The following is a 14,526-nucleotide window of genomic DNA, read 5'->3' as shown; positions in this document are numbered from 1 at the left end:
GAAAGGAGCGTTGTACCCTACATAAGGAAACCCCAAATGGACTCTTTTATATTAATATGTATGTGAATATATATGCATATATGTATGTATAAAATTTAGGATGTTTGTAAGATATTAGGTTTCCTATGACTGAAAATCGGTTTTCAAAAATTTTGACTTATTTTAGATGAGTGTTTTGCTATGTGTATACCACATGTGTGTTTGATGCCTGGGGAGGTAGAAACAGTCAGAACTAGAGTGAGGGGTGGCTGTGTGTTATGTGGGTTTTGGGAACTGAACCCTTGATATGAGAGTAGCCAAATGGTCTTAACCACTGAGCCTTCTCTGTAGCTCCCGAAAAAGGCAGCTTTAAAACTCAGGTTTCTGTTAGATTTCATGTCTTCTATCCAGTGTTGTTACGGTGAAGAATAACTAAATGAATGTAAAATTTCATGCTTATCAGAATATAGTCTGAAAAATGTAGAACATCTGTGTAAGTGGACCTTTATTCAATTATGTTATCAGTTGGGACTGGGAAACGTTGATTTGGGTCAATATGACATGAAATGAGCAGGTTAAGACTGAACATTAAGTAGTCAGGTTCAGTGAAATAAAATGTTAGCGTATTTTGTATTTGCCATGTCATTTTATAAGAATGTTAGTCAATTGATAGGGCATAAGAAGGGAGAGTGTTTGAAAAGATTACAGCTGTAGCAGCCTCTAAAGAAATGAGTTAAGCACAAAGCTGAAATTGTGATTAGGACAAAAGACAGCATCAAGGATAAATAAGAACTAGACAGAATGTCCGGGAGCTAAACATTGATGTGAAATGAGGTACTCTGTGCTTGGAGAGCCAGGGTCCCTTGTCTAATCTGCTTCAGGATGTAGAGTTACACTGTTGTTTTCACAGAGTGCCCACAACCAGGGACTGCCCACCTGGGATGATAGAATTAGAAGAGAGGGCTTCCTGCTTCGGGTTTGGGTTTTTTGTATGTGAGTACATTAGATGGTTGTTGTTGGGCAGAAAACTACCCTCTCCTCTCTGTCAAATTGATAGACACATTTGAGAATCACTCCATATTTTTAAGCAAATCTGTTCGTTTGTTTTTGTTTTTAAAGATTTTATTTTTATGTTAGGTAAGAGGGCTCAGAAGGTAAAGGCACTTGCTGCCAAGCTTAGCAATCTGAGTTCAGTACCTGGGACCCACAAAGTACAAGGTTGTCCGCAGATCCCTACACATATGGCTGTGAGATACTTGCATCCAGATATGTACACAAAACACATGTGCATATAATAAATAAATAAAAAGATTTATTTTTATTTATAATGACAAGTATATTTGTGTGAGCATTTGTATATATGAGTGCAGTGCCCATGAACGCCAGAAGAGGGCGTTGGATTTCAGTTAGTTGCCGACTGCCTGAAGGAAGTGCTGGTAACCAAACTCAGCTCATCTGCAAGAGCTGTGTGCGTTCATAACTGTCTTTCCAGCCCAACAGATCTTTATTTGAATCACTTACCAGCAGGCTGTTTTCTTGTTGCAGACTTTTTCCTTGGCCTGGTATATTGACCAACAGATCAACACTGGTCACAATAGTATAAAAGAAGATGTCATTTAGTTTTGAGAAACACTTAGGGCACTGATGTCTGAAGGTTTACTTTTCTCCCTTTTTGTCTCTGAGAGTGTGGGATTACCAGCACTTAAACCATCACTGGACTGCTATTTATTCAACCTCAGGAAATGAGGTACTGTTGGAAAGAGTGAGCTATGATGGAGCTTTCTGACTGTCCTTGGTTTTTCTCCCCAAATCCTTTTGGCTGTCTGGTGAAGCCCTTCTAATGGAACATGGTTACATACACATGGGTATCTGTACTGTGTCTGGTAGAATATTCTGATGAAAGTTGCTAGCTGTGTCCTCATTGAGCCATGCACCTATGGATACAGACACACATTCACAGCAGTCAGGGGCATAGACAGGTTCAGTTGAGAAACCTATAGCTGACCCACATTTGTTTTATGGTACATTGTAAGGTTTTTCATTATTAGGATCAGAACATTAATCAGAGGTGCAGACGTGCTTTTTATAGCATATAGATGCTAGAGCATACTACCCAAAAGGAGCAGTGTTTAAATGTCCTCATCTAATGGTATAAAGAAATAGGGTATCATTCTTAATGAAGAAAGACAGGAAAAATGGTATAATGCAAAGAAAAAAGGAACCTGCCCTGACTGAGGAAGTCCTAAAATGGCAGAGCTCTCTCTAGCATCAGTGGTACTGAGGCTTGAGAAAAACTGGCCCTACTGAAACAGAAACACTGGTCGCCTCTGCCTTGGACAGGACTAGGTAACATGTGTTATTGTCTCTGCTAAATAAGAATGCCATTTGAAAAGTTGGAGGTTTCTGACAAAATCCCTCAGTCATTGGCCCTGGGGTTGAGGATTTCAGACCTGTGTTCACTCGACTTTCTGTGGACTGGTTAGCTTTGCCTTGCCCCTCTAGGCCTGCCCATGCACCAGGTAATGCATGCTGTTGTTCATAGTCAAAAGGATTCAAAGAATTGGAGCAATAGCTAAGAACAAAATGTAATGTCATTTTCCATTGAAATATTAATTATTCTGTGGGTTTGGTGTTTTGAAATTGTAATTTACCAAATTCCATCATCCTAGTCTAAAACTGTAAGTGGACTTTCTGGAGTTGTCTGGCTGGCTTTTCTGACTGGGATGTTCTCTCTCACCTGTCTGTCTTGGTTTATTTTGTTTGGCTGGTGGTTCCGTCATGGTGGGAAAGACAGCATATAGGGAAGGAAAGCCTGGTGATAGACAGGAGCCAGAGGAACCTGGTCACACAGCATCACCACTCGGGAAGCAGAGAGCAAACAGAAAGTGAGCCAGGCTATAAAGCCGACAGGCCAACGCCAGTGGCCCACTTCCTTCAGCATGCTGCAGGGCCAGTGTACAAATGCATGCGTCTGTGAGAGCCACTTCAGGCTCAAACCACAGCTGTCCTGGGAAGATGAGAAAAGTACTCACTAGAAATCACGCAGTGTTGTCACGGTGAGAGCATTGTATGCTATTAAATTATGCAGTGGTATCAAGTCCTCTGGTCTTTTCTGTACTTGACTCGTAATTGCGCTTCTCACACCTTCTCCTGGACTGTTCTTCCCTGTTTTCACTTTGGTACTAAGATTGAATCTAGGCCCTTATGCCTGCTAGGTAAGCACTACACCCCAGAGCTGTGTCCCCAGCTGGATTAATGTCTAGTCTCCTTCTGGGCTTAAACTGTACAAAGTGTTAGCTTATCAATGCACATTAAAATTTGATTTTCATGTTGTTACTGTCCTTGCATTTTGTTTTTATTGGAACTCAAACCCAGAACCTTAAGTGTGCTCTTATCACAAGCTACACATTTGCCCTGTAAAATTTAAATTTTTTACCCCACATTTCAAGATATGGTTTATATCGTTATGTTTTTAAGTACATTTACCCAGCAGTTTAAAACCAGTATTACTAGTTTGTATTTCATTAGTGGCTCTGAAGTGCAGTTGCTTTGCTATCACATTAGAGTCTTTAACCTGCCTGTTCAGGCCATGGTCCTAAAGTCTGTATTGTGGCTGGATGTGCTGATGGCCTGTAATCGCAGCCCTTGGGATGGGTAGGAGGATCATCAGTTCAAGATCAGTTTTTTGCTACATAGTTCAAAACTAGCCTGGGCAACATGAGACTCTGAAAAATCAACATTTTATACACACTACTCACCTAGATCTTAATTGTCTTATTTAAAAAATTTTATCAACACAGACACTTCCTAAGCCACCCATTGACCACGAGTCAGGAAACCTTTGTCTTATTGCTGCAGTAATCTCAGAAATATATTTTCTTGATGCCTTCTATACTTCTGTAAGTGTGAATTTAATATGAAGAACAAATTGTAACTCTTACTGAAGGGTTTATAGTTTCCTGCATACTGTCATGAGAACTTGATCTCTACAGCTCTTCTGTCTCATTGAGAGCCTGTTTTCTCATGGCCAGCTTGTAAAGGTCAGTGAAGGACAACATTCTGAAGGAAGTGGATAGAGCATCCTTCCAGAGCTAGTGCGTATCACAGCTGTCTCTCTGGACTTGCTCCAGCTCCAGCTCAGTGGCTCTTACAGAAAGGAAATCTTGGAGGCCCGCACTGAGACTCAGAACATCGTACTGAAGGACACTTGCTTCCCAGGAATCATCACTCTGTGAGACGTGTTTATAATTATACTTCTCGTTCCCCATGCAGTTGGCCTCTTGGAGACTCTATTCCTCAGGTGGCTCCAGCCTCTTTCTGACTATCCCTCCTGCTCTAACTCTTCCTTCAGGCCCTTGATGTTTTCTCTGGAATAATTTCTCAACTAATTTTTCTATTCTCTATTTTTTTTTTGTTGTTGTTTTCTGTGTTCTTATCCCCAAAATCCTGGAAAAATTTATAATCTAGTAAGAAGTTAGACATGGTTATAAATTATTTTAATGAGATTGTAAAGGTACGGTATAAATACCTATAAGAGACTGTGGTAACTAAAAGAAAAGGAATAATTAACTCAAAGCATTTGCAATCGTCTTCAAATAGGGTAATCAGATAATTGATTATTAAGCCATGTTTAAATCACGCTGTGTCTATAGCAAGCCTAGACAGGAGTCTTTAATTCTGTTCTAAGTCAGAAGAAAGGTTCATTTGGTAACTTAAAGATTTGGGAAGCATATTTCTGTTTTCTAATAGTAACCAAATAAAGAGATGTTGTAGATAATATAAAACTAAACACTGTTTTCTCGTTGATTTAAGAATAAAAGTATAATCTTGTCTGTGTCAATACATAAAAGACTCAGAAATAATATACAGGTTATTAAAAAACCTTCAGCAATTTCTGTATGTGTGGAAGGAGGTCCAGAAAATACAAGGTGCTTGCTTCAGCAGTTGTGGCTGTTGTATGCATAGGCTGCCAGTTCAGTCAGCATAGATGCACCTAAGCTTACAGATAGATGTTTCCAGATAGCTTACGTATAGTTCATGCTTTCTGATACAGATAGAAATTAATTAAACAACATCTTAAACATATATCTCCAAAATCAGACAGTGTCTGCTTTGTTCGCCTGCTATATAGACTTCCTGTGTTTAGTTGGGTAATGGTTTTGCTTCACGGGCTGTTGTAAAATGGTATCCAGCTAGACAGGAGTGGTACTGTAGAAGATGATGCCGTGATCAGGCAGTTGGCCTTAGCCAAGAAGTGACCTTCTTATACTGGAAATACAGAGTCTTCCTCCAGTCCTAATGAGCATCGGGAACTTTGCCTGCTGTGTCCTGCAGGCAGCACAGTAACTGAACCTGATAATGAGGGATGTGATTTATCAACAAGGAAGGAATCATGTATACCTGCTTCTAAGAAAATAAGACTACCTTAATTGAACAGTTTGTTTACATAAGTAAAAAGCTAGGGAAAGCAAAGCCAATTTTATTTTTCTTTTTTATCTTTGTTTTTCAGGTGGGCATAATAGCATGAACCTAATATAAGCACATGAGACATAGAGGTAGGAGAAGTAGTTAGTTTAAGGCCAGCCTAGGCTAATGAGATTTTTTTTTTATTTTTTTGTTTTTCGAGATAGAGTTTGTCTGTAGCTTTGGAACCTGTCCAAACCTGTCCTGGAACTAGCTCTTGTAGACAGGCTGCCTTGAACTCACAGAGATCTGTCTGCCTCTGCTCCCGAGTGCTGGGATTAAAGACATGTACCACCACTGCCCGCCATGAGATCTTGCCTTTAAAAAAAAAAAAAGGAAGAAAACACTTCTTCAAAGTGTAAAAATGAATATATAGTCCCAATATTCTGAGCCAGTAGATTTTTCAGTGACATATCCCCATCTGTAGTAGAGCATACTCATAGTCCAAGTACTTAGGAGGCCAAGGCAAGGGGACTGTGAATTTGGGGTCAGTTCCATCTGCATAGTGAGTTAATGGCCAGCCTGGGGTATATGAGAACTTTGTGTCAAAAGCAAAGGATAAAGTGCTTGCATGTGTAAGGCTATGGATTTTATCTCCAGCGGCCTCCTCAAATGAAAGTCTGTCTCCTGATGATCATATCACATCTCTGGTCTTTGGTTTACTTATAAGTAGAGTGGTAGTACCTACACCCCAAAGAATTATCCAGCATAGTTGTGAGGTCCCTTTGCCTTCTCTGCATTTCTGTGTGTGAGCTGAGGGTTAGCAGTTTTGTTCTGAAATGAGGTTGCCTCGAGAAGGCAGAAAGCATGAAGCTAATAGAAAGATGTGTGCCCTGGCTGCTGTGTGGTTATTTCTGTGATGCTAGTCAGTCCCTGCTTTCCAAAATCCTGAAGGGGTTTTTGACTGTGATCACATTTCTTGTCCATGAAAAGAGTTAAGGCCGGGTGGTGGTGGTGCACACCTTTAATCCCAGCACTCAGGAGGCAGAGGCAGATAGATCTATGTAAGTTTGAGGCCAGCCTGGTCTACAGGCTCCAAAGCTACATAAATAAACCTTGTCTTGAAAAATTGGAAAAAAAAGAAAAGAGTTAAATTATGAAGTTTGTTGGGTGTAACCATACCATTATACAGTAAGCCATAAAGTTGATAACCTGTCTGCCCTGTTAGCCTTCTCCTTTAGTCCTAGAGAACATATGAATTTCTGGGTTATTGTAGATAGATGTTGCAGTAGTTCTGTGTTGTAGATTTCGAAGCACCATTCAGCAAAGAACTGTAAGCAGAGCTGCTCTTTTAGTGCGGCTTGTGGTTTGGTTTTGTTTCTATTTGAACTTTTTTATGCTTGCAGAAAGTCAGTACTCACTTATTTGGCATTTTCTTTTCGGGGAAGAGTTAAATATATACTTAAAACCTCCATGTAAGTCACTTCAGTAAATGTGCACGTGGATTTGATTTATCTAGTCTTTTTACTGGGCTGTGATTTTTTTTTAAGCGTAGGAAATAAATGGGACTGGATAAGTACTTGAGTGGGTAAGTGTGCTTTCTGCACATACATGAATACCTGAGTCTGCTCACTACACTCACAGTAAACTGCACGTGCTGGTATATTCTGGAGAGGAGGAGCGGAGGCAGATCACTGGGTTTGCTGGCCAGCCAGACTAGCCTGCTTGGTGAGCTCTAGGTCACTATAGGAGCCTCTTACAAAATGAAGTGGAGAGTAATTAAGGACACCAGCAACACCAGCCTCTGTTCTCCATATACAGGTGCATGTGCCCCTGCACACATTTAAATAAAAGAATGAAGGATGCAATAATTAGAGAATGCAAGCAGAATTGAAAGGCAGCCATTTAAGGTCTTTGCAGTGGTCTCTACCCAGGGTGGGAATGAATGCGAATAAGAAAACTAAAGGAACTTAGGATGGGTTAGATGTTGGAGGCTCTGAACCTGAGGAATCAGGGAGTGACAGGTTTCTAGACTGTGTCTTTCCCAGTTCACTCTCTGATTCTTTGTTGTGCTCCGTAGGCTGTCTTCCTTCCCTCCCTCCACTGAGTCATCTGGACACAGGATGTTTATAGAAACTGTCCACCTTGGTTTTTCTTCTGCTCTGGATTTCTGAGTATAACTACCATACACATACCGCATGGTCTTCACACTCTGGAGTTTGTCTTCTGAGGGGCAGAAAAGGACATCTGTTTTAGTCTTCATTACATACTATGGTGGTTTGAATGAAAATGGCTCCCATAGGCTCATAGAGTGACACTATTTGGAGGTGTGGCCTTGTTGGAGGAAGTGTGTCAGTGGGAATGGTCTTCGAGGTTTCAAATGCTCAAGCCAGGCTCAGTGTCACTCTCTCTTCCTGCTGCCTGCCAATCCAGAAGTAGAACTCTATTACCTCCCCAGCACCATATCTACCTGCTCCCATGTTTCCTGCCATGAGGATAATGGACTAGACCTCTGAACTGTAAGCCAGCCCAATTAAATGTTTTCCTTTGTAAGAGTTGCTGTGGTCATGGTGTCTCTTCATAACAATAAGACACCTACCTAATACCAAACATGATCCTGGGACAGGAGCAGTGTCAATTAGAGCCACCTTGTCCTGCTATCATGTGCCACAGGTTAGAGTGACCACATCTGAGGATGTCCGGGGCGTTTCCCACCCATTTCTACCGTTCCACTTTCCTTCTTTGTTTTTATTTCACCTTAATGTATGTCTGTGTACCATGTGCATGGCTGGTGCCCATGGAGGCCAGAGGAGGGAGTCAGATCCCCTCGAACTGGAATTATAGATGGTTCTGAGCCTCTGAGGACTGGGGACTGAACCTGAGTAGGGTCCTCTGCTAGCCATCTCTCCAGCCCCTTCACTTCTTTTTCATTTTGTACCTCCTGTTTTGCTTTTGTGGTGACTGACTTCCAGTTTCACTTACTAAATGAAAGAACCGTGGAACAGCAGGGAGTTAATTTGCATTTTCTCTTTAAGAGAAGACTTGGTGGGGTTTTGCGGGTTGATGGAGGTCACTCGTGCATGGCACAGATGTGGTTCGAGGACGGTTCTGGGAGTTGGTCTATTGGATCCAGGGATCAGGTTTGCATGGCAAGCACTTTTTACCCACTTAGCTAGCTTTCTGGTGTGTGTATTTTAAGGGTTTCAGTGGCATCTTCCAATTGAACCCTCAAAAGTGTTGTCATGTAAAACTGAGTCTTTCAAATCCTACTATACTTAATAGTTTTTGAAGTGTTATGCTACTTAACCAGAAGTGAGGGGATCATTGTACTGACACAGAGTCATGTATCCCTCAGCATCTAAGGCAGGAGTACAAAGGTGGTGCAGATTCATCATCATGCCTCAAGGAAATCCATTGATGACATTTTGTTTTATGACAGAATACTTAAATCATCATTTAAAAATCAAATGGGGTGGGTGGTAGCACACACACTTAATCCTAGTACTTAGGAGGCAGAGGCAGGCGGATCTCTGAGTTAGAGGCCAGCCTGGCCTATAGAGTGAGTTCCAGAACAGCTAGGGCTACACAAAGAAACCCTGTCTCCAAAACAAATGAATGACTGAGGGGCTAGAGAGGTGGACTTTGATTTAAGCATATTTGCTGCTGCTCTTGCAGAGAACCAGAGTTCACATCCCAGCACCCAGATCAGGCAGTTCACAACCACCTGTAACTTCAGCTGTACCTCTGTGAATTTAATGCTCTCTTCTGGCCTCTGCAGGCACACACACACACACACATGCACACATGTGCACACACAAAAAAAAAAACTAAAAAAAGAAAACAAGCCTTTAAAAACAGGATGGAAGCCAGGCATAGTGCCACACACACCAAACCCCAGCAGTCAGTAGGTGGAAGCAGAAGCATCAGAACATAAGAAAGGCTAGATTTGGCTATCTCACAAATTCAGGACCAGCCTTAGACTACCTTAGACTTTTTCTTGGACAAACAAACAAAACCTTAGAGTGGTCTAAAAATATCACTTGGACAGAAAACAACCCTGTTGCAAGGAGGAGCTGCTTGTCCATCCCAGCCGCCTAGCTAGCTTACACTCGAAATAACCATACAGAAACTTTATTAATTAAAACACTGCTTGGCCCATTAGCTCTAACTTCTTATTGGCTAACTCTTACATCTCAGTTTAACCCATTTCTATTAATCTGTATCACCACGTAGCAGTGGCTTACCAGGAAAGATTCAGCATGTCTGATTCTGGCAGCTCCATGGTGTCTCTCTCTCCTACTCTGCCTCTCTTCCTCCCAGCATTCAGTTCTGTCTTCCCCAACTACCTAAGTTGTGCCCTGTCAACTAGACCAAGGTAGCTTCTTTATTCTTTAACCAATGAAAGCAACACACAAACAGAAGGAACTCCTACACCACAACCCCACCACCAATAGGAAGGAAATTGCAGGGTTCCTGGAAATATGGCTTTTAGTTAAGAGCACACTGCTCTGCCAGAGGACCCATAACATGTGATTGACAATTGCCTGTAACTCCAACTCCAGGGGATCTGTCACCTCTGGCCTCTGCAGGCACCTACACTCACTTGCACATATCACACAGACATACATATCCACGCATATATGTGGATTTAAATAATAAAAAATATTTGAGGGAAATTAGAAAGATTAAAATGTAAAGACTTAGCCATTTAGTATCTCATTACGAAAATATGCTGGGGGAAGAGTAAGGAAGGAAAAGTATTTGGATTTTTCTGGGCTGTACTTATATTTAAAATCTCTTGCATCCTAAAATGATGGAGAATGATAAACGTGACAGAACCCAGTCGCCTTTAGAGAAAACTTGGTGGGATTTTGTGTGTGTGGCCGGGGGGAGTTTACTCCCTCACATGCCAGGCAAGGTCTCTACTAATCTCTTGGTGTTGATTTTTTCTTGAGACAGCCTTGCTAAACTTTTCAAGCAAGCCTTGAACTGCAGTCCTCCTGCCTCAGCCAGAGTAGCTGAGATTGCGGGCCTACACCACCAGCCTGGTGAGCTGGGAAGTTTTGGTTGAGTTGCAGCTTATTTTTTCATTCTTTCCATTGCCTATGTTTTTATGAGACTTCGCTTGGGAAATCTATTCTGCATTTTAAAATTTTTCATTAAATCTAATTAAATGAAAGTTGTTCTAGTATCTGTTGTAATAAGATCTTTATAGCATAGTTTAGAGCAACAGTCGAGATTAAAACACATAAGTTATGATTGCTCTGATCATTCAGACAACAGGATGTGAACAATTACATTTCGCAGTGCAGTCATTGGTGTGCGCTCAGGAGTTGCTTCTCTCTAACAGGTGGTTTTCTTCTCTTGTTCAGGGCACTGTTTGGGGACAGCCATCTCTCTGATTCCATAAAGTGGTTTTCTATGTAAAGTTGGCAGAGGATCAGAACAATGCCTCCACGGCCATCATCGGGTGAACTGTGGGGCATCCACTTGATGCCCCCACGAATCCTAGTGGAATGTTTACTCCCAAATGGAATGATAGTGACTTTAGAATGCCTCCGTGAGGCTACACTAATCACCATCAAACATGAACTATTTAAAGAAGCCAGAAAATACCCTCTACATCAGCTTCTGCAAGATGAATCTTCTTACATTTTTGTAAGTGTTACCCAAGAAGCAGAAAGAGAAGAATTTTTTGATGAAACAAGACGGCTTTGTGACCTTCGGCTCTTTCAACCCTTTTTAAAAGTAATTGAACCAGTAGGCAACCGTGAAGAGAAGATCCTCAATCGAGAAATTGGTATGATATAATTTTCAGCTAACTGACATTGTCATTGCTAAACTGCAAATGACTGGCATCTATTCTTTGTTTCATTAAGATACTGTGTCTGAATCACTACCTTTGTAATCTCTAAGTAATTTCTTTTTTTTAAAAATCTAAAGTAGTGGTTTACCCCTGAGCTACAGAATATTTTAAAACTTTGATGTTCTGTAGGGTTTTCCGTAAAAAAATGCAATTAGGAGGAGGACTTAGATCTGCTATAGCCAAGTTTTATTACTCTGTAAAAAAGTTGATAGTGATTCTATTTTAATATTAATATGTGTATGGAAAATACATATAATATATTTAAAATGCTTAAGGCTTCATCAGCTCTTAAATTCATCAGTGATTTTTTTTTAACTCAGAAACTTTCTTGACTTTTAGGCTTTTCCAAATGTGCACAGTTCTGAGTTTGTAAGGACCACATCTGCCCTGCATTCTTTATAAATACCTTATTTTTCAGGTTTTGTTATTGGCATGCCAGTGTGTGAATTTGACATGGTTAAAGATCCAGAAGTCCAGGACTTCCGAAGGAACATTCTGAATGTTTGCAAAGAAGCCGTGGATCTGCGGGATCTCAACTCGCCTCACAGCAGAGCAATGTATGTCTACCCTCCCAATGTAGAGTCTTCCCCAGAATTGCCAAAGCACATCTACAACAAGTTAGATAAAGGTAAGGAGACCGTCAGCAGTGAACTCCTGTCACTGCTCTGATTTCTTCTGTACCATTGCTTTTTGCTGGCTGGATGCTGAGCTTGGAGACAAGGTCTGCTGCCCCACGAGAGTTGAGTGCTAAGTGATAACTCGTAGACAGGAAGCACAGACTCCCTAACTCAGCCCTTGGTGAATACTTCTCTTGCTCAAACTAAAGAACTGAGTTTAGAATTCACTGTTGACAGAATGCAAACAAAATTAGAGCTGCTTATCTTTTTCTTTTTTATAAATAAAAACAGAAGGAGCTGTTGTCTAGAGCATTTGCCCTATGTGCACAAGGCCGTGAATTTGATACCCAGCACCACCGATAAAAAAGAAGGAAAAGAGTTCATAAAAATAATCACAGACACATATATTTTAGCGATCTGTCCTCTGACAGGAAAAAACTGTCATGCTTCACTGTGGTTTTTTTTTTTTTACTTTTCTAAAGACATAACTAGAAACAATGTCTAGTTAACCTGACTGACTAGAGGTGAAGATTTGGTGGAAACGCAAATCTGGCAGATTCTCAGTGTCCATGACTTAATTGGTCTTAGTAAGAGAAAAATTAAAACTTCCTTTTCCCTTTCCCTGTTTATTCTTCTTCCATCTTTTCTTCATTCTAACGATGGTGCTCCCTTTCCTTTGAGTAGTTCATGGACTGGTAAACTTGAGACCCTCTCATGTCTTTCTGTGAAGTGCAGCTTGTAGTTTACAGTGGAGATGAGCTCGGCCTTGTGTTTTAGTGATCCACTAGGCTAGTCAGAAAGGAGCCTAGGATGTTGTATGAAAGTCTGCCAGGTGTGAACATTGCCTGTTTCCCCCAGATCTTCTCTTCTAGTTAATCATGTTAACTAGAATCCTATCTGGTTGTAGTTACAAGAACAGAGAGTGAAAACTTCTTGAGACTTGTCTTCAGAGAGATGAATTGACACCAACATTGCATCCAGCATTGTTTTCTTGTTACAGGACAAATCATAGTGGTGATTTGGGTAATCGTCTCTCCAAACAATGACAAGCAGAAGTACACCCTGAAGATCAACCATGACTGTGTGCCAGAGCAAGTCATTGCTGAAGCCATCAGGAAGAAGACTCGGAGTATGCTGCTGTCCTCTGAGCAGCTGAAACTCTGTGTCTTAGAATACCAGGGCAAGTATATTCTGAAGGTGTGTGGCTGCGATGAGTACTTCCTAGAAAAGTATCCTCTGAGCCAGTACAAGGTGAGTGATGGATGCCCACTCCAGGGCTGCATATGCCTCAGCCTATACTTTTGATGGTTAATAGTTAATATTAGCAAACAGAATTTATAAGCTTATTTATTAGCATATTTTAATTTTGTTTAATACTAATAGTAAGTTTCACTGAAATGACATTTTCCTTTGTGAGTTGTGTCTTTTTGTTTTGTTTTGTTTCTGCCACTACCAGAGATTGAACCTAGGACCTCATGAATGCCACCCAAGTCTTCCGCCACTGAACTACCTATCCTCCTGTGGTCGTTTGTGTCATATGTGTGTATCATGTGTTTTGATCATAGTCAACCCCGCTGGGATGAATGAGTTTCCCTACTCCCTCTGATCACCTTGCTTTCAACCAGGCCCCTCTTCTATTTAAGTTTTTATTCAAATAATATAATTATTTGAGAGCCTGAAGATGTGGCAGTTATACTAACTACAAAATAGGGGGTATTTCATGACTTTCTTGCTCCCCAATAATGATATGGGGACAGTGTTAAAGTAGAGCATTGTTTATTAAGATCACTACTGACCTTCCTCCTCTTTCTCTGTCCTTTGAGAAGCAACGGTGGTGTACACACCAATCACTGTTTTATAATACAGACACCGGCCTTCAGTTGCTGATAGATAGGAGAGTATGGGGTTATGTTTATGTATGGAGTAGCATAGACCAAAAACCTGTATCCTGGGGGCCACCAAGATGGAGAGAGAACCAGCTTTAAACTCCTTTGAATTCCATGCATGCTCTGTGTACGTGTACATTAATAAGCAAATACAGTTTTTAAAGAACCTTTATCTTGGACTTGGGGAGATGGGCCGTTTGGTAAAGTGCTTTGGTGTACAATCTGAGGAGGACCTGTGCTTGGATTCCTAACACTAACATAAGAGCCAGGCTTGGCAACCTGTGCCTGACATCTCGACACTGGGGAGGCAGAGACAGGAGGATCCCTAAAGTTCTCTGGCCAGCCAGCCTCGTCCTTACTGAGCTCCATGTTCCCTCTCCCAATAAAATAAGTGGACAATGATTGAGGAGCATTCCTGACCTTGAACTCTGCACACACACATCCTGCTATTTCAAAACTCAGATCAGTGAATTTTAACATTTTTAAATTTCTCTATAGCTCTGAGTATCATTTGCTTATTGTTTTTATTGTTTGGAATTTTGTTTATTTGAGACGGGGTCTCATATAGCCCAGGCTGGCTTCAAATTGGCCATGTAGCAAACAATGACCGTACACCTTCATCTTTTCCATCCACTCCTCACGTGCTAGGATTGCCAGTGTAGGTGACCATACCAGCTTACTTATGGGCCTTTATTGTTTCAGTAAAATAAATGTTTCTCAGGAACTGTGTGGAGGGAGGGGTGTGGGGTTTGGCTCTGGTGACGTATGACATGGA

At 41.1% G+C, this 14,526-nt stretch overlaps 1 protein-coding gene across 1 annotated transcript in view; it reads left to right on the top strand.

Annotated features, from left to right (window-relative positions):
* The window catches only part of Pik3ca (phosphatidylinositol-4,5-bisphosphate 3-kinase catalytic subunit alpha), a 75,141-nt gene that overhangs the window by 30,319 nt on the left and 30,296 nt on the right, over nucleotides 1–14,526 (top strand). The window contains exons 2-4 of the mRNA XM_075950876.1: nucleotides 10,755–11,182; nucleotides 11,667–11,876; nucleotides 12,866–13,116. Of these exons, the coding sequence (XP_075806991.1) occupies nucleotides 10,831–11,182; nucleotides 11,667–11,876; nucleotides 12,866–13,116 (813 nt within the window). The 5' untranslated portion in view covers nucleotides 10,755–10,830. The remainder of the gene's footprint in view (nucleotides 1–10,754; nucleotides 11,183–11,666; nucleotides 11,877–12,865; nucleotides 13,117–14,526) is intronic.

This window comes from Microtus pennsylvanicus, chromosome 16 (assembly GCF_037038515.1).
Source record: "Microtus pennsylvanicus isolate mMicPen1 chromosome 16, mMicPen1.hap1, whole genome shotgun sequence".
Classification (NCBI taxonomy): Eukaryota; Metazoa; Chordata; class Mammalia; order Rodentia; family Cricetidae; genus Microtus; species Microtus pennsylvanicus.
The sequence above is the reverse complement of the archived record's forward strand: the minus strand, read 5'-3'. Positions and strand labels throughout refer to the sequence as shown.